The sequence below is a fragment of the Oryctolagus cuniculus genome, chromosome 5, assembly GCF_051225735.1.
Source record: "Oryctolagus cuniculus isolate XC-2025 breed Fujian yellow rabbit chromosome 5, ASM5122573v1, whole genome shotgun sequence".
In the NCBI taxonomy this organism is placed as follows: domain Eukaryota; kingdom Metazoa; phylum Chordata; class Mammalia; order Lagomorpha; family Leporidae; genus Oryctolagus; species Oryctolagus cuniculus.
In genome coordinates this window covers 1,453,009-1,470,985 of record NC_142871.1, presented here as the reverse complement: position 1 = coordinate 1,470,985, position 17,977 = coordinate 1,453,009, and the positions used below count along the sequence as shown (strand labels likewise).

General features: G+C 64.3%; 1 protein-coding gene across 2 annotated transcripts; it reads right to left on the bottom strand.

Annotated features, from left to right (window-relative positions):
* Positions 1–46: 46 nt before the first annotated feature.
* Positions 47–9,288, bottom strand: DACT2 (dishevelled binding antagonist of beta catenin 2). 2 transcript variants are annotated; one of them, XM_089332439.1, is made up of 5 exons: positions 4,819–5,888; positions 4,498–4,630; positions 3,887–4,051; positions 2,147–2,425; positions 47–1,614 (listed from the first exon to the last, which is right to left on the bottom strand). In XM_089332439.1, the coding sequence occupies exons 4-5, from the start codon at positions 2,292–2,294 to the stop codon at positions 233–235; spliced, it is 1,530 nt and encodes a 509-aa protein (XP_089188565.1). In that variant the 5' UTR covers positions 2,295–2,425; positions 3,887–4,051; positions 4,498–4,630; positions 4,819–5,888; the 3' UTR covers positions 47–232. The 2 variants fall into 2 exon arrangements, with proteins under 2 accessions (XP_089188565.1, XP_008249912.4); XM_008251690.4 differs by lacking the exons at positions 3,887–4,051; positions 4,819–5,888 and adding an exon at positions 8,867–9,288.
* Between the last annotated feature and the right edge of the window lie 8,689 nt (positions 9,289–17,977).

Sequence of the window (17,977 nt, the reverse complement as noted above, 5' to 3'; positions counted from 1 at the left end):
CCTTGAAAAGCTGAGGAACTGTAGAAAAATAAACACCCGGACAACGTTTATTTACTATTATTGTTATTTTTGCCAACACCTTTGAGCTCCAGGTCCCAAATGCAGCAGACACAGCGCTGCCTCCCAGGACCGGCAGTGGCGCCGGCGCAGGGCACGGCAGGGCTGAGTGCGCGCCCAGGGCCCGGGTAAGCAAGGAAGCAGGCCCTGTATCTGCAGCGGCTCCCACGCGGCCTCACACCATGGTCATGACCCGCAGCGCGGCGGGCTGGAACCGGCGGATCTTCCTCCGGAGCGCCCTGGAGGCTTTGACGCGGCACAGCCTGGGCGCAGGGGTCCGCGTGCGCCGCCCTCGCCCGCTTTCTGCGTCGCTGCCGCTGGCCTCGGCGTCCCCAAAGCAGCCGGCGGAGAGGCCGCTGGCATCATCCTCGCTGCTCTCCGCCGCGTCCGACTCACCGTCGCGCGCGCAGGTGGCTCGGGGCGCCCGCTGGCCGCGGCGGCCCGCGATCTCCACGGCGGACTGCCACCGGCGCCGCTGCTTCCTGGCCGACTGGACGGGGAACAGCACCTGCGCCGACGCCCGCCAGTTGTTCGGCCGGGCCACCACCAGGGGCACGAAGAAGGGCACGGGGTAGAGGGTGGACTCAGAGCAGGAGCGGCCGGGCGCCGCCCCGCCCGGGGTAGGCTTCCTCCTGAGCCCAGCCCCTGAGGGCCTGCACGAGGGGCCCCACTCCAGGGGCAGCCGGGCAGCCACAGGGGCACCCCGAGGTCTCTCTGAGGGCAGCGGCGGCCTTGCGGGCCTTGGCCCCTTGTCGCTGGCCCTTCTTCTGACCTTCACAGCCTTGGGCTGGGGGTGGCTGGTGGCCATGCCACCTGGGGAAGCTTTGCTGTCCGCCCCTGGCCCAGGGACATGGTGTCCCCAGGCCACAGGGGGTCTCTCCTGGACCTTCCTGGCCGGGGACACACCTGGGCCTCGGCTGCAGTCCAGAGCCCTGGGAGGCTGCTGGGTCTGGGGGCGGGGTGTGGCACCCACCACGGTCTCCCTGGGCACACGTCCATCTGGGGGTCTGGGGTCCTCCTGTGGGAGAGGACTGGGGTGCTGGGGGCTCCCGTGAGGCCCAGGGCCCTGCTGCCCCAGGCTGTCCCTGCTGGGGGACCCTGCGTTGCTCCCTGCCTGGGGGGCGTGGCCCAGCTTCTGTGGGGATGGGGATGCTGCCCATCTGGGGGGCCCCTGGTCCCTGACACCACCCCTCACAGAGGCCCTTTGGCTGTGCCGCCGCAGCAGCCTGTCAATGTAGGTGCCGGCCAGGCCCACCTCAGGGGCTGGCCCAGTCCGCGTGGTGCTGGGAGGGGGCAGAGCCGGGGGGAGCATGTGGCTGGTGGTCTGTGGGGTGTCTCTGGTCAGAGCAAACAGGGGGCTCTGCAGAGCTACTGCGTGCAGGGGACTGGGGTACGGGTACACTTCCAGGCCGCCCCTGGACACCAGGTCCCGCTGGTACTTGGGGTCCAGCACGTGGGACAGCCCCTCCACGCCCTGGCAGAGGTGGGGGGCGGCCGTGCGGTCCCCACAGACCTCCTGGAGCCCCACGTCTTCTGGGAGGACCCGTTCCAGATCGCCTGGGAAGACAAGAGTGGCAGGTGGCAAGGGGGCATGGGGCGGCTCTGGCAGCGCTGCCCCGCTCCGCCCCGGGACAGGGGCCCTGGGAGAGCCGCCCCGGGACAGAGGCCCTGGGAGAGGACGGCTCGGTGTCCCTGCATCTGCTCAGCCCCTCCTCACCAGGGCCTGGGCGGGGTCCCCCGCGGGGGACTGTGACAGCCGTCCCGGGAGGAGCACGTGGGCCCCAGAGACTGAGCCGGCTCTTGGTGAGAACCACAAGTCTCAGTGCCCTGGACCCGGGGGGCAGTCTGTGGACACCGCAGGAGCTGGGGGGGGGTGGGCAGGGGCTTCAGGACTCGTCTTTGTCCCATGCAGGCGGAGCAGTGGGTTTTTCAAAATTTCTGCTGTGCGTTGTGAAGAATGGTAAGAGGTGAGAGTGGCCGGGCCACGCTGCCCGGCATGGGTGTGCCGGCTGCCGGGAGCCAGTGTCGCGAGGACTCCAGGGGGCCTCCCTGCCCCCAGGGGAGGCTGCCCATACCTCCTGTTTCTTACCTGTGGACACCGGTCTGGGCCGGAACATGCCCCTTGGCCAGACTGGGTCTTCTGCACTGCTCGGGGGCCCTCCACCCTCCTCCGTGGGCTGGGGTCTCCACGCCGGCACGGTGGTCTCGTCTGCTGACCGGGGCCGCCAGTCCCCCATGGCAGGCCTGTCCTTGGAGGCCTGGAACGCAGGCAGCAGGCTGCCCAGGGAGGGGGAGATGCGGTCACTGCACACGGAGGCACAGGAGGTGGACAGGGAGCAGGAGCCGCCATCGCTGAGCTCGTAGAAACCTGGATGGAGCAGACAGGGGTAGGTTAGTGCACACCCTGGACAGAGCAGACGGGCAGGGGTGCACACCCTGGACAGAGCAGACAGGGGCAGGGGTGCACAGCCTGGACAGAGCAGACAGGCAGGGGTGCACGCCCTGGACAGAGCAGACGGGCAGGGGTGCACAACCTGGACAGAGCAGACGGGCAGGGGTGCACACCCTGGACAGAGCAGACAGGGGCAGGGGTGCACAGCCTGGACAGAGCAGACAGGCAGGGGTGCACGCCCTGGACAGAGCAGACGGGCAGGGGTGCATACCCTGGACAGAGCAGACGGGCAGGGGTGCATACCCTGGACAGAGCAGACGGGCAGGGGTGCATACCCTGGACAGAGCAGACGGGCAGGGGTGCACAGCCTGGACAGAGCAGACAGGGGCAGGGGTGCACAGCCTGGACAGAGCAGACAGGCAGGGGTGCACAGCCTGGACAGAGCAGACAGGCAGGGGTGCACGCCCTGGACAGAGCAGACAGGGGCAGGGGTGCACGCCCTGGACAGCCCTGGGACCTGGCCCTGGGTGGGTCAGAACCCACTGCATCCTCTCCACAGCAGGCCGCCCTGCCCTAGCTGGTGGACGCTGCAGCCCGGCGGGGCCAGCACAGGCCCAGATCCAGCACTCTGTGCAGACCTCTGGGGCTCCCCGCTCCTGTTCTGCCTGCAGGCCCAGCCTGGAATGGCCTACAAGGAGGCTGCTGAGGGAGGCCTCTGCCCTGGATGGGGGTGTGTGCTACATCCCCCGTCACGGGAGAGATTTTCCAAATAACAAGTAAATGGCGGACGTGCTTGGAGGCTGCCGGCGTCTCGGGTCTGCCGGGGGACCCAGCTCTCGGCATGCGCCGGCGGAGCCTCGCTGCCTCGGGTGCTGGGCGAGCATCAGACTCCGTGTGTCACCGTGACCATGGCTCTGCCTCTGCAGCCTTCAGAGTGGGGGCGGGGGCTGCTGGGGGGCAGTCTCCCTTTCTCCCTGCTCAGTTACGGATTTCAGGGGACTGAAACCAACCTGGGGGTGCGTGTCGTCCCATCAGTCACTTACGGTCTCTGCCCAACACAAGGAGTGGCCGCCTGACCCGTCCAGAGAGGCGACAGACTCCTGGGGTGCTCCCATCAAAAGCAATGCCTTTCCCGTTAACAAAGTGCATGTACACATGCACACACACACATGCACACACACACGCATGCACACATACGCATGCACACACACATGCACACACACACGCATGCACACATACAAGGTACTGCAAGAAGTTCATGGAAATTAAAATGTTTGAGTTCATTTCCTGTGCAAAAACTTCTGCTGGAATCCATAGTTTTTTCATAATGCAGGTTTCCCTCATGCATATGTAAAGCCCCTCACGCATATGTAAAGCCCCTCATGCATATGTAAAGCCCCCCATGCATATGTATGCTCCTTAAGAAACCACACTGACGTTCAGCTATGGCAGCTCAGGACTCCTCAGCAGTGCATGCTTTTCCTGGCCTACGTGCGGCCTCCTGACTTTCCCAGCAGGGCACACGGGCCTCCTGACTTTCCCAGCAGGGCACACGGGCCGAGGGCCAGCACCGCTCCCCAGCTCGGACAGGAAGTGCAGGGGCTTGAAGGAGGGCCGACAGGGAACGGTGTCACTTCTGCAAATGCTGCCTGGCCAGCGCGGCACAAGCAGCAGGGGGCCCTGGGGGCTGAGATGGGGGGGGCCCTGGGGGCTGAGATGGGGGGGGGCCTGGGGGCTGAGGCGGGGGGCCCTGGGGGCTGAGACGGGGGGGGGCCCTGGGGGCTGAGACGGGGGGGGCCCTGGGGGCTGAGACGGGGGGCCCTGGGGGCTGAGACGGGGGGGGGGCCTGGGGGCTGAGACGGGGGGCCCTGGGGGCTGAGACGGGGGGGGGGCCCTGGGGGCTGAGACGGGGGGGCCTTGGGGGCTGAGGCGGGGGGGGCCTGGGGGCTGAGACGGGGGGGCCCTGGGGGCTGAGACGGGGGGGCCCTGGGGGCTGAGACGGGGGGGCCCTGGGGGCTGAGACGGGCGCCCGAGCGGCCCGGCCGTACCGGAGCTGGGCCGGCTGTCGCTGTCCGGGGCCTCGCAGGACGACCTGCACACGTCCAGCTGCAGCTCGCTGATCTGCTGGCCCAGCTGGTCCAAGTGGGTCTTGAGGCCAGCGTCCTGCCGCCGTAACCGGGACTGGAAGGGGAGAAGGAGAAACAAAGCTGACGTGAGTGCAGGAGGCCAAGCTGAGGCTCCGAGGGGCAGCACCACTCGGACTCCAAACCCCACGGGCCACGCGTGGTCACCAGCCGTGGCTCTCACTCATACCCGCGCTCCAGGGACAGGGGACAGAAACCACAGCCCGTGCCCCCCCAAACACACACCCACTCCCCTCCAGCGGCCAGCGACTTCCAATCAGACTTTCTCCCTGCAGACACAGGCACGCAGGCTCGGTGGAGTCAGGGTGGAAGCCAGCACAGCCCAGCTCCTGGCAGGTGCCGTGCCCGGCAGCTCCACGTAAGAACACGCCTCTCCAGCCCGTGCTGACCGTGCCCCGGCAGCTCCATGTAAGAACACGCCTCTCTAGCCCGTGCTGAGCTGACCGTGGCGTCCTCCATGCGACGGCCCCTTGCTCGATGGCACCGGGCACTGCCGCCCTCTGACTTGCAATGGGGAAAGTTCCTGGGGACACCGGCCTAGCATGGTGCGGTACGCGGCTGCCTGTGATGCCGGCATCCCATATCCCAGCGCCTGTTCGAGTCCTGGCTGCTCCACTTCTGATCCAGCTCCCTGCTAACGGGCCTGGGAACACAGCGGAAGATGGCCCAAGTGCTTGGGCCCCTGCACCCATGTGGGAGACGGCTGGAGTTCCTGGCTCCTGTTTTCGGTCTGGCCCACCTCTGGATGGTGTGGCCATTTGGGGAGTGAATCACAGGATGGTCCACTGTGTGCCGTCACGCCTCTGATGCGGCTGTCAGGGAGGCCACAGGAGACGGCACGGCCAGCTTTGCCCATGACAGAGGCACTGGGGAGCCACCCAGAGTCCTCTCCCACTGAGAGGTCCACGTCCTCACTCTGCCCTCTGTGTCCCTCACCGTGCCGTGGGACTTGTGTGTGTGCACGCGTGTTGGAAGTGTCACACACAGACGCCGTAACTAACGCCTGTGTGGCATCAGCACCCAGCACCCAGGGAGTGCTGACTCTTCCCTTCTGAAGCCACACCACAGTGTAAGCCCCTCGTGAGGGTTAACAGCGAAGTTTAAGGCAAACGACTCATGAGTGCAACCGCGTGGTTCTTCCTGTTGCAGAAATGATGACTCGCAGCTGCGCTGCGGCCACGGTCACGAGGACCCCTCCAAGCCCCAGTGAGAGGCGCCACAGGAGAAGCAGTCACCACAGCCCAAGCCCGCGAGAGCGACCGAGGGGCCGAGCCCAGGCACGGGCGGGAGCCACGGGCCAGGCCAGCTCGCTCGGCCCCCAGAGCCCGCGCGGGGTCTCAGCACAGGGTCCTGAAGTCCACACGGTGTCTGTGAACACGAACGGGCTTTGTGCTCCCACAGCTGCCCCCGCCCGGGCTCCCCCACACAGCTGAACGCTGCCCGGTGAGCAGCGCCTCCCACGGGCAAACCAAGCAGAGCCAGAGGAAGGCGCCGGGCTGTGTGTTCCCTGTGAATGGCTCTGTCACAGGACTCAGCCGCCGGTCCTGCGAGGCGTCGCAGGCAGGCTCCCGGCTGCGTCTGACCAGCTGACCGGTCCTCTCCCTTCACCCCGGCCAGCTTCCTTCCTCCGTCCCAGCCTGCCTTCCAAGGCGGTGAACACTGACCCACAAGCATGGCCCGGCGTCCCTGTGAGTGTGAGTGTGAGTGTGAGTGTGAGTGGGGGGTGGGAGGCCCAGGGCCCAGGGCCGCAGGGAGCCCTGACGTGGACTTTGGCGCACCACTGAGGCCATGTGTCACCATGAACGCTTCCTCCCCTAAGGGACCAGGCTGGAGCTCAGGCCAGGGCACAGCTGCCCTGCGTGCCCTGCTCCCTGAACTCCTAGGGTGCGCTGGGGTGCGGGGCCACCTCACTTCCCTCTCCCCTTGTCAAGGGGCCACCCAGGGGCTGTGGCAGACTCCCCCTGAGCCGGCTGCCCACGGTGGGCTCTCCTGGGCCTCCTGTTGACCCCGGGCTGCCCTCATTCACCGAAACTCCGAAGAGCTAGCCTGGGAACCTGCATTTAAGTTTCTCAGGCCCACACAGGAAACTCGCGCGAGCTCCTGATCCGGGGCTGCCTCTGAAGACGTGGGAGCCCCCCCCGCCCAGAGCACGGCCTGCCATCCTCGGCCCTGCTCAGCCTCTGCACCCAGAAGCTCCTTCGTGGCCCAGGCAGGGGCCAAACATTCGAAATGCCCAGGATAGAGCGTGGGAGTCACAAACGCCTCCTTCCGTTCCTTGGAAGCTGACAGCGCGCGGATCAGCGACTTTAGCCGGTGAACGTCACGCCCAAGCTTAAAAGAGGCCCCTCAGCAAAGCGGCTGCACTGCTGCTGGGAGGAAGCCAGTGGGGTGGGCGCCTGGCCCCTGGGGACCCTGAGCAAGGCTCAGCCCCACCTGCCTTTGTTCCCGAGGCCCCCGCGGCAAGCACTGGGGGCCCAGGGAACGCGGCAGGTTGGGGGAGCTGGTGGCTGCAGCAGCAGACCCCGATGCGGCCCTCTCCCAATGCAGAGGCTGAGGCCGCAGCCTGCCAGGCAGGCACCAAGCGAGCGAGCGGCGGCTTTCAGAACAAGTCCCGACCAGCCAAGCCAGGCACCTGGGAATTCCTCAGGACCAGGTTTCAGCCATCGGGCCGCGCCCTCCTCCCACCCCAGGGCGCCTCCCTCTGGGCTGGCAGTGGCTGCAGCGCCTGCAGGTGGAGGCTGTTTTTCAGGTCGCTGGCAGCCAGGGGATGGGGCGTTCTGGGGGAGCTTAACCCTTGCCCCGTCTCGGGGAGCCACAAATCGCTGGAAGTCCTGCACAGGCGGGCACGAGCGGCTGCCTGGGTCGGAGGGCACAGGGAGACGGGTCCCCTTCTGTTCCCGCACCCCAGTCACTCAGTGAGGCCACAAAGACGGCCGCTCTTTCTTTGTGACTTCTCGCTGGCCACGAAAGGGTGCAGTGTTCTCTGATAAGCCTGGAAGTGACAAAGCTGCCGTTTTCCTAGAGTTTAAATCCCTAGAAACAAACGCCCAGGCTCATTCTCAGGTGGGAATTCCTGCTGGCCAGATAAACGGTGCTTCCTGTGTTCACACCTGCACCAGCCAGCACCAGGGCAGGGCGGGGCCTCGGCCACCCGAGAGCCTTTGCAGTCCGCTCGTCCTAACTGAAGCAAAGCTGCTCCTAACTTCTCCCGGCAAGAATACCGCACGAGTGCTAAGCGCCGGGCGAACGTCGCACACGTCCAATTACTCCTCTCTTTTGATCACCGACTCCCTTCCAAGAACAAAGATTCAAGTCAAAGTCGGCAAGTTCCTTCTGGTTCCCACATTAAAAAAAATTAAACAAAAAACCGTTTGATCTCCTCCTCCAAAAGGCCACTCGTAATTAGAGGCTGCAGGCTCACGTGCCCCAGGCCAGGTTAATCATCCACTGCGGCCCTGGCCCTGGACAGGAGGCGTCACGCGTGTCACACACCTGGCGGCTGCTGGGGTCCTGCACACCCACGCATGCTCACAAGCAGCCGATCCACCCACAGGTGTATGCCCACGCGGGCTTCACCCGCCGTGGGGAGACCCTGGCTGGCCAGGCCTTTGGCCCCGAAGCCTCTCCCAAGTCCACAACTTGGCTGCGGCTGGGCTGGGCTGGGCTGACGGCGGCCAGGGGTCCCCGGCTGACTTTGAATTTCGAGTGCCAACACCTGCAGTGGCACAAGTAACTCAGCCAGCCGTTCACCTACAGCGCTCTGATCTTTCTTTTAAAAATCACTGCAAAAGCTCTTTGGGGCTGTTTGTCAATTACACAAAGTCACGCCTCACAGTAAACGAGAGAAGCCGTAACCATCACCCGCAAATCCTCACTGCCTAAGCGGCCCCTGAGCCTGGAGGAGCCCCGGGGCACAGGAGCCCCTCGGAGTCCCTCCCCCACCGCCCCCCATCCAAGGACGCACCCTCCCCACGGATCCCCCTTCCACAGCCCAGGAAGGCCCTCTGGGACCTGCGCCTGCAAATCAAATACTGCCCCAGGGACCCTTCCCCACGGATGCTGGGCAGAAACCCGGCCCCGGCAGCCAGCCAAGGCGCTCCTGTGCGGGAGCGCGCCCCCAAACATGCCCGGCTGGGCACAGGAAGGCGCCCGCGATGTCCCCACGCAGCAACCCCGCCGCTTCTCAGTCGGCCCCAAACAGCGCCCCACTCCAGCCAAAGGCCGCCCCCTGAACGCCCCGCTGCGCCCCTGAGGGCCCCGCATCCCCGCTCACCAGCTGCTCCTGCAGGGCGGCCAGCGCCGCCTCCAGCCTCAGCTCCGGCGCGCGGGGGCCGCAGGGGGCGGCGGGCTCTGGGGAGGGCTGCATGGCCAGGGCGCCCCGCACCCGCGCCTGCTGCGTGGCGCGCAGCCCCTGCAGCTCGTGCAGCCCCGCAAGCGCCGCGCGCAGCCTCGCGCCCACCCTGCGGCGATCCCAGCCCAGGGGCCCCGGGGGTCCGCCTGGCGCCCACATCGCCAGCCGGCGCGCGCGGCGCTCCCTCGGCAGCGGACCCGAGCGCCGGGCGCCCTCCTGCGCCTGCTCTGCCCGCCGGCTCCGCAGGTCGCCGCGGCGGGGTGGGACCTACAGGGCCGCGAGGGCGGCGTCTGCGCACGCCCCGAGGTCGCCGAGGGGCCCGGCGGGCGTCCTGGCGCACTGGTGCTGGGTGGGACCCGGCCCGGCCGCGCGGCGGGGTGCCTGCGGGGGCGGGGCCGGCGCGGGGGCGGGAGGCGCGGGCGGGGGCTGGGTTACGTTAAGGGTCAATTCCTGGGGGCGTCGCGCTGGGAGCAAGGGCTGATCATGGCTCGCTCGCCCTGAGCTGGACAGCGTGGCCCCGCGCGCCTGCGGCTCAGAGCCCTCGGCGTGCCCTTCTGGGTTTTCGAATTAAGTTTACGGAGATGCACTTCACGCACGGTGCACCCCTCGTCAGAGTTCGCAGTCCCTCGGCCTGTTCCTGAAGCGGGCGACCACCAGGCTCCGAAAACCGCGCGCATTCTCTGGGCCTCGCGGCCCGCGCCCCTTGCTCCTTGCGCCTTGCCCGCACTCTATGGCCGCCCCGCGCCCCGCACTCCAGGGATTCCCGCACTCCGTGACCGCTGCGCGCCCCGCACTGCGTGACCCCCTCCCCGCTCCCCACACTCCGTGACCTGCGCGCGGCCCCCCGCCCCGCTGTCTGCACCCCCTTTTAAAGCCACTGTCCTTTTACTATTGAGATGCCGGCATTCACACAACTCTCTCTGACCTGAGTTACAGCTGTGATGTGAAAAACACGACTGGAACACCTGTTGTTTCCAGGGCCAGCTCTGTGGCCACATGACTTGAGCGCCCTCTGCAGCGCTGGCATCCCGTGTGGACACAGGTTTGTGTCCGGGCTGCTCCACTTTGGATGCAGCTCCCTGCTGGTGGCTTGGGAAGGCAGCAGAAGATGGCCCACGGGGGCTGGAGCCCCTGCGTGACGCTCCTGGTGGAGGCTTCAGTCTGGCCCGGCCCTGACCATTGCACTTTGCAGCCATTTGGGGGGTGAACAGCAGATGGGGGATCTCTCTCTATATATACATAATTCTGCCCTTCAAATAAATGCATCTAAAAAGAACTATTGGTCCCCTGCGTGAGCCGTCTTTTTACTTTCTTGGTAGTGCCCAGTGAGCAGTTTCCAGTTTGGACGAATCCGGTTTATCCGTCCTTTCTGTCCCTGGTGCCAAGTCCAACAGCTCGCCCAGTCCAGCATCGAGGGAGCATCTGCGCTTCATTCCTGGAGTCGAGTGGTTTCGGTGCTTGGTCCGCGTCGCGTGGTGTTCCGTTCTCGGTGCAGCGACGCTGGGCAGAGCCCTGCTGGCCGCCCGCCGTCTCCCGCTGAGGATCCTGAGTTGTCTTCCGGGGAGCAGGGGTCTCAGCTTCTCGGAGACTGACTCAGCTCCGCAGGCTGATGTCAGTGTCCGTGTGCCCGGGGGCATCTTTGCCCACCCAGGCCTGTGAAGACTACGTAGGCTCTGCCTCTCGCTTTTGTCTGGGATCCACTTTGAAAGGATTTGTGTGGCTCCCGCGAGGGGAGGTTGCAGGTTAGTTTTCCTTAAACACAGTTCCCGGAGCAGCCCTGTCTGAGCCGCTATCGTCCAGCGCTGCCCTCGTAGGAGAAGCAGCGTCCACGCACCTCTGATCTGTCTCTCGTCTGCTGAGGTCTGTGCACAGCAGAGGAAGCTCCCACCTGCTGGGCAGGCCCCTCCTCCCTGAGGCCCGGGGAGGGGCCACCCCTAAGTCCCAGCTCCAGCAGGGGCCTCCCTGGGGCTGCACTGACCACAGATGTGTCTGGGAAGACACCCTGCACGCTGCCGAGTTTCCTAACCCGTGAGCGTGGAAGGCGGTTGCTGCCTGAGGTGCCGCCCCTGTCTCTAAGTGTTATTTCACGGTAGAGGTCTTGTGCCCCTCTTGTTGCTGATTTCGTAGGAAAAATGTATTTATTTTGCAAGTCAGAGTTGCAGAGAAAGAGAGAGATCTTCCAGTGGTCAGGGCTGGGCCAAGCCTAAGCCAGGAGCCAGGAGCTTTGTCTGGGTCTCCCAGGTGAGTGCAGGGGGTTGATTCACTCCCCAGGTGCTTGCAACAGTCCGAGCTGGGCCAGGCTGCAGCTGGGGGTCAGGAGCACCGTGCAGGTCTCGATGTGGGTGGCGGGGACCCCACTACTTGAGCCATCGCCTGCTGTCTCCCAGGACGCACGTAGCAGGAAATGGACTTGAACCGAGGCGCTCCTGTGTGAGATGCTGGTGTCCCGTGCCGTGACTGACGCAACTGCTACACCAGATGCTGACCCAGCAGCGTCGTTTGTTTTGAGACATTTTATCAACTTTGACTTCCAACACTTCCGTTTGTTTTTTTATTTCATTGATTCTGTTAAAATTTTTAGTAGGAATTTGTTAGCCTCTGGATAATTTTTATATTTTTATTTTTGTGAATGTAATATTTTTTGGAATCTTTTTCTGAATACTAATTTTCTCTTTTGGTTTTTAATGTATGAAGTCAGCTGTGTGTCCTCCTCCTTCTGTCCCCCTTGAAACTAAATGGGCTGATGGGGCTCAGGGCTGACGGGGCTCGGGGCTGACAGGGGCTCAGGGCTGACGGGGCTCAGGGCTGACAGGGCTCGGGGTTGACAGGGCACGGGGCTCGGGGCTGATGGGGCACAGGGCTGACAGGGCTGACAGGGCCTCGGGGCTGTCAGGGCACGGGGCCGACGGGGCTCAGGGCTGACGGGGGCTCTGAACGAAGGAGTTTGTCCTTCTTGCGTCCTTGTGTGTTGGCACCGTCAGAGCATCCAGAAGCCTGAGCTTTAGTCAATTTATCACACATCTGCGTAGCTTCTAAGGATTGTAATCTGGGACGCAAAGAAATGGAAGTGAAGGAAACGTGAGTGGGTGCCAAGGAAAACCACGTGGGTTAGGTTGCAGGTGCAGGCTCCACACGGAGTGTAAGAGAAGTGGGACTCTGTAAGTTTGCTGTGCTTGTGGGTGACTTTCTCTTGGGTTCATTCATCTCCTCGATCACTGTATCTGTGCCGTAACCCAGCGTTAACACACAGACACAACATTATACTGAGGACCTTTAGCTTGGCGGAGATAAACGAAGCATAGATGCCCGCGGCTGGGGAAGGTGTGTGAAGAAGCTGCCCTCGGTTTGCTGCTGGGAGCCCGTTCTGGGCGATCTGCCGGCGTGGTCAGACACCTCGAAATGAACCTACCTGTGGCTGCTCTTCCGGGATTTATCCTGCAGGAGGAATCAGGGTCAGAGAGACACAGCTCAGACGGCAGCCTGGCTACAGTGATGTGTGTGTCTAATAAATGAAACCGCACAGTGATGTGTGCGTCTAATAAATGAAACCGGGGACCTCTGCTGAGAACAATGTAACTCGACTGAATAAGCAAGTCCATGCTGCTGTTAAACATTAGCCACTAGACACCAACAGCAACCTGGCTGGACCCGGCCGCGCAGCGGTGTGCTGGGGCTGGACCCGCCCTGCACACAGGCTGCCTTGCGGAGGACCCCGGCGAGTCTCCTGGTTCCCTGCTGCCCCCGTGTGGTCGGTTCTCAACACAGCAGCAGAGTGACCCCAGTCAGACTTCCCACCAGCCGCGGGCCCAGCTTCATGCCACGGGAGCCGGCTCGGCCTTGCCTTCCCAGCTGCCCTGCCGCCCACCCTCCTCGTGTGTGCCAGGAGGATGGCTCTCTGCTGGGCGGCCGGCCCGCCGCGCTGTGCCGGACAAGGGTGAAGGCGCGCATCTTTGTGCCTTCGCCTGTGTGTTTTGGACAAAGTCAATGTGCCTGACCTGTAGGCGCCGCTCACCAGCGTGTGCGGAATAAGTGAGCATTAAGCTGGCCTCGCCGGGCCGGAAGCAAACCGTGTATCCTGACCTTAAACCGCCTCATGGCGTGTGACCTTCCGGGTTTTCATCACAACAATCGCGGACAAGACACAACAGCTGTGCAGAGAACATGCAGCGTTTTCTCTGCGTTCCCCGGATGAGACCTCCTCAGCCTTTTACCTGGTGGTCTCCCCTCACCAGCCGCGGCCATGCCCCATCAGTGCGTCTCTCAGTCACCTGCCCTCTGTCCGCCGGCCGCCGATCTGTCGCCAGGCTCGTGGCGCAGACATCACCAAGTCTCCTCACCCGGCTTCCTCTCGTAACAATCACGTCCCGTTGTGAAGGGGCTTTAACCACCCTCACCCCAAGGAAGAGGAACGCGCCCTCGTCGCCACACCCTCACCCGAGGAACGTGCCCTCGTGGCCTTTCCTTTGTCCTGCTCCCGCGGGTTCCCGACGCTCTCCTGAGGCGTGGCCATCGCGCTGTGTCTTGGAGGGACGCCCTGTGTCGTGGGTGGCATCGCTGGCAGAGCAGCACTCATTCCCCTGTATCTCTTGCAAGTCCTGTCCTACGTTAGGTGTTCTCCCCATCCCAACATGAAGGCACTCTTCTCCTAAACGTTTTTCTGATGCTGTGTGTCTGATAGGGCATTCATCTACCTTTGAGCCGCCAGAACGGAGTGCTGTCTGCGCTGCGATGCAGGATTCTCGTATTGCTGGTTAATTATTCCAACACCAGCACCGTTTATGAAAGAGCTCCTTTCGCTGCTACAAGGCGTTTCTCCCTCTGCTGCGCCCCCTGCGCTGGGACTCCGCTGGGACCTCCTGCTGCCTGCTTGTCCCTCGCCGGGCTGGTCACCCGCAATGACGGCTAGGGTGAGACTCGTGGAGGCACACGGCCAGGCACTGCCTAAACTCAGCCGGCAGCAGGTCGATTTGCCCGGGCCCTGCACCTGTTCCTGGAGCCCCGTGACTTCCCGCCCTGGTGGGCTCCTGGCGGGGCTGCCCTGGCCCGGGCTCAGCTCATCGCCACATCTCCGTTTGGCCCCTGTGCTGGAGTCCCTCCCTCGCGCGGTCCCGCCCTGAGCAGCCGTGGGCGTTGCCTTCAGAAGTGCTGTGGGATTCACACTCCAGATGACCTCAGCTTCCTGGTTAGGAAGGGACGGCAGGTGCACCTGCAAGGTGGGACATGCGGCGGGTGCCAACTGGGAGAACGTCTGCAGAGGCGGAGTCACCTGTGGCTCATCGGGAGAGGTCGCCCGGCTGGCGGTTTCTCGTTGTCTGAGTCCGTGTGTGTCACGATGGAGAGCCCGTACGTCCCCGTGCTCCGTTTGCTTTGTGAACGTGAAAGGATGCTTTTCCGTGTTTGGCGTCACATTGGCGTGAGCGTCCCAGTGCTGTTCAGGAGAGACCTGGGAGTTCCTGGACGTTGGCTTTCCCCCCGAAGTGCGGACTGGCTGACGGCGGTCACGCTCGCTGCTCTCGGGTCTCTGGAGGCGAGGTGGGGACTCTAGCTCCCGGAATGCAGAGAGATGTCCTCCGAGGAGGAGGCGGCCAGGGTGTGAGCGCGGCGCTGGGGCGGGCGCCCGGCAGCCGTCTGGACTGGGGTGTCCACGAGGAGCTTTGCCTGAAGCCGCCGACCCCTGTAAGAAGGCCGCAGGCTTTCAGACTTGATCTGTCCGGACTCGATCGCCAAGTCACCGTGAACTTCTCAGCTGCGAAGGCCAGCGTCCGGCAGTGAGACAGACGCCTTGCGGCGCAGCTGCTCCTCCCTGGGGAGCCCTGTGCCCGTTCCTGTCCGTCTCCGTGTGCCCGCCGCGTGGAAGCTCATACAAAGCTCATCAAATGTACACTCCCGCCTGCGCGGCCCATGCAGCCATGTCCAGGGTCAGGATTCTGCAGCAGTCACCCTCGGTCACGGCCAGAGCCGGGAACCAGACAGGGAACGTTTGGCAAATGTGTGAAATTGTGCAAGCACGGCTGTTACAGTTCAGCACTGGATTAAAAAGCGATTAGCCGGCCGGCGCCGCTGCTCCTAGGCTAATCCTCTGCCTGCGGCGCTGGCACCCCAGGTTCTATCTCGGGGATCTCGGGGATCCTGGGGGTCCTAGGGGTCCTGGGGGTCTGGGGTCTCAGGGGTCCCAGTGGTGTCTGGGGAACCCAGGGTCTCAGGGGTCCTGGGGTCTCAGGGATCCTAGGGGTCGGGGGGTCCTGGGGGTCTCAGGGATCCCAGGAATGTCTGGGGTTCCCGGGGTCTCAGGGGTCCTGGGGGTCCTGGGGGTCTCAGGGGTCCTGGAGGTCTCCGGGGCCCCTGGGGATCCTGGGGTCTCGGGGCTCTGACCCCCTAGGCGCTTCCTGACTGTCCTGGGGAGATAGTGCGCCAAGTCTCCTCCTTGTGCTGACCTGAGCGCCCAGGGCTCCGCGGTCTGTTTCCAACCAGGGCGTTCTTCCTGAGGGACACGCATTCCTCTGCTTTCCTCTTTAGCAGCAGCTGCATCGGGTGACGAGGCCCTTGCGTTTTTCCGGATGAGTAAGGGAGCAGCTTCCTCCTTCTGCGTGAGTTTCCAGCTCACAGGTAACCTGCGTGTGGTGCCGCACACGGGGCCGAGCGCTCAGCACCTCCGCCACCGTGGGTGTGCCGTCCCGGGACGCCGAGGGGCTTCGCGTGGCGTGAGTCCGCCGTGAGCCGAGACCTCCCCCGTCCTGTCTCTGTGGGGCGTTGGGGTCCCTCTCCTGCGGTCGGGGGGCTGAGGTCTCCGGCACCTGTGGCACGTGCTTGCTGTGCACTTCCTGTTTTCCCCTCGCATCTCAATCCACTGCAGGCCCTGGACGTGGCGCAAGGGAGCGGTGAAGTCACACACGGCCCCGGCAGCCACTCTGCCAAGCTGCTCAGGACAGCGTCTCGGGGAGGTCCGGAGCTCCCGAGATTGAAGCGGGTGGCGGCCCGGCCACTGCACCCTGACTGAGCCCCTTTGGTATCTGGAGGCGGCGGAATGGGGGTCCCCGCCAGTTGCTGACGGTTGGTGAGCTTGCGTCTCCCTCCTGGTGACATTTGAGGGGCTCCTGGAGGGTCTTGAACTTTTCTGTGTGCTGACAGCTCACACAATCTTGCTTTTTCTAACAGAACAACGCCTTTGAGGTGGCTTTGGCTTCAGTTAGAATCTCAGCTGTGCAGAAGCCACACGGAATTTCTTAGAGAAACGTGTGTCCTGCCATCATGGGCGGCAGTGGAGGACAGACCAGCATGCTGGGCAGGCCCTGCTCTGCGCGGAAATGAGGGGAAAGAGCGCCCCCTGCAGGCGAGCCCAGGCTCTGTCCCCAGTGCGTCGTACTCTGGAGCGGACGCCACGGATGATCCAGGGGGCCCAGTGCACCTGCCTGAGCACCGTGCCCGGGGCCAGGGCCAGCCTGCCACCATGGACGTGGGGTAGATGCCATGTGGCGTGGGAGGAAGAAAGACAGCGACCACAGAAGGAGGTGGAGGGGGCTGCCCTGGATGGAGCTGGCACACGGGGAGCCCGTGGGTCCCCTAAGTGTGTTTGGGGGACGCCCCGGCAGTCCCTCCACGTGGGTGCAGCCTGCGGGCTCCCTGGTGGCACGGAGGAGCTTCTCAGGGGAGAATGCCCCCCGAATCACTCAGGTTCCCCCCTTCCCCTCCCCAGATGACTTGGGCGACTCAGTTTGGGCAGGGCCGATGGCTGGGTCTCTGCTGATGCTCTCCAGGACGCCCCCCGTGCTGGGCCCTGAGCTGGAGATGGGCAGTCCAAGGCCAGAGGCCAGCCTGCGACCCCCGAGCAGCTTTCAGCTCCGACCTGCAGGCTCCCGCGCTTTGCCAGCGCCATGGGCTTTGCCCACACGGAGGCCCAGCCGCCATTAGCGTGAACCTCACGCCCTGGGCCCCTCTTCCCTTTGGTTGCCATCGGCAGGTGTCCGAGGGCCTGACGCTGGGAGATGCGGCACACGTCGTCACGGGGAAACTCCCGGGGCTGCTGACGAGTTAGGGTCCTACCAGCACGCAGAGGCTCCAGCAAAGGGGATGCTACTCTGTGATCAGAAAAATCCGAATCCGGCAGGCCGCCTCCCAGCGTCACGGCTCACGGCTTGCTTGGTTGTGAAGCTGAGGTTGGGTCAGGTTCTCTCTGAGGCACCGGCCACTCTGACCTGCAGCAATGCCCAGCACGGCCCCCTGGGGCCACCCGCCAGTCACGGGTAATGCTGAAAAGTGCGCGCCTGTGGACTGGCAGCGTAGAGCGATGCTGTCACTCCTGGCGTGCAGTGTGGGCGCCCCCACCTGGCAATGCTGTGCAGGCTGCCTGCAGGCCGGGAGCCGTGGGAGGCCCAGACCCCCAGTCTCCTGCAGGCGGGAGAAGCATGTGCAGGCCGCAGTGCCTGGAGGAAGAGCTGCAGGCGTGGACGCACTGCTGCTGCCTGCCTGGGGCCAGAGGACAGGCTCCCACTCTTCTCTACTGTGTTAAAGGGTGGACGGGAATGGCCTTCTGGGCAGAGGGGCAGCCCGTGTGAATCAAGGGGCCGTGGGACCCCTGGCTCGCTGTTTTCCATCCAATAATTCACTTCCCCAAATGTCTGCAAGAGCCAGGGCTGGGCCAGAGGAGGCAGGAGCCTGGAGCTCCACCCGGGTTTCCCACACGGGTGGCAGGAACCCAGTTGTTTGGACCATTATTTGCTGCCCCTTAGGGCACATTAGCAGGAGGCTGGGGCGGAAGCCAAGCACCAGGGACTCAGTCCATGCTCCACGGGGTGCCGGCGTCCTGAGAGGGCGCTCCACCCACTACGCCATACTGCCAGCCGCGAGAGTGACTGCTCTTCCTGACTTCCGGCAAGTTCTTAAACGCCGACCGCCTGCTGGTTACAGCGCAGCCCGCGGCCGCCCGGCCCCGCAGTTCCCGGGGGCTTGGTCTGCACTGCAGCGCGGGCGGGCACCTAGGGAAGGATTGGGACTCCGGAACCTTCTCTGATCAGCATACACGCAATGTTCTTTTTT

Bases quoted from the DNA above. Each gene is read 5' to 3' on its own strand.
- DACT2 (XM_008251690.4), bottom strand. From the start codon at position 9,103: ATGTGGGCGCCAGGCGGACCCCCGGGGCCCCTGGGCTGGGATCGCCGC. The intron at 4,631-8,866 runs GTGAGCGGGGAT...CTCCCCTTCCAG, and splicing joins CCGCCCTGCAGGAGCAGCTG to TCCCGGTTACGGCGGCAGGA. The intron at 1,615-2,146 runs GTAAGAAACAGG...TTGTCTTCCCAG, and splicing joins GCCCAGACCGGTGTCCACAG to GCGATCTGGAACGGGTCCTC.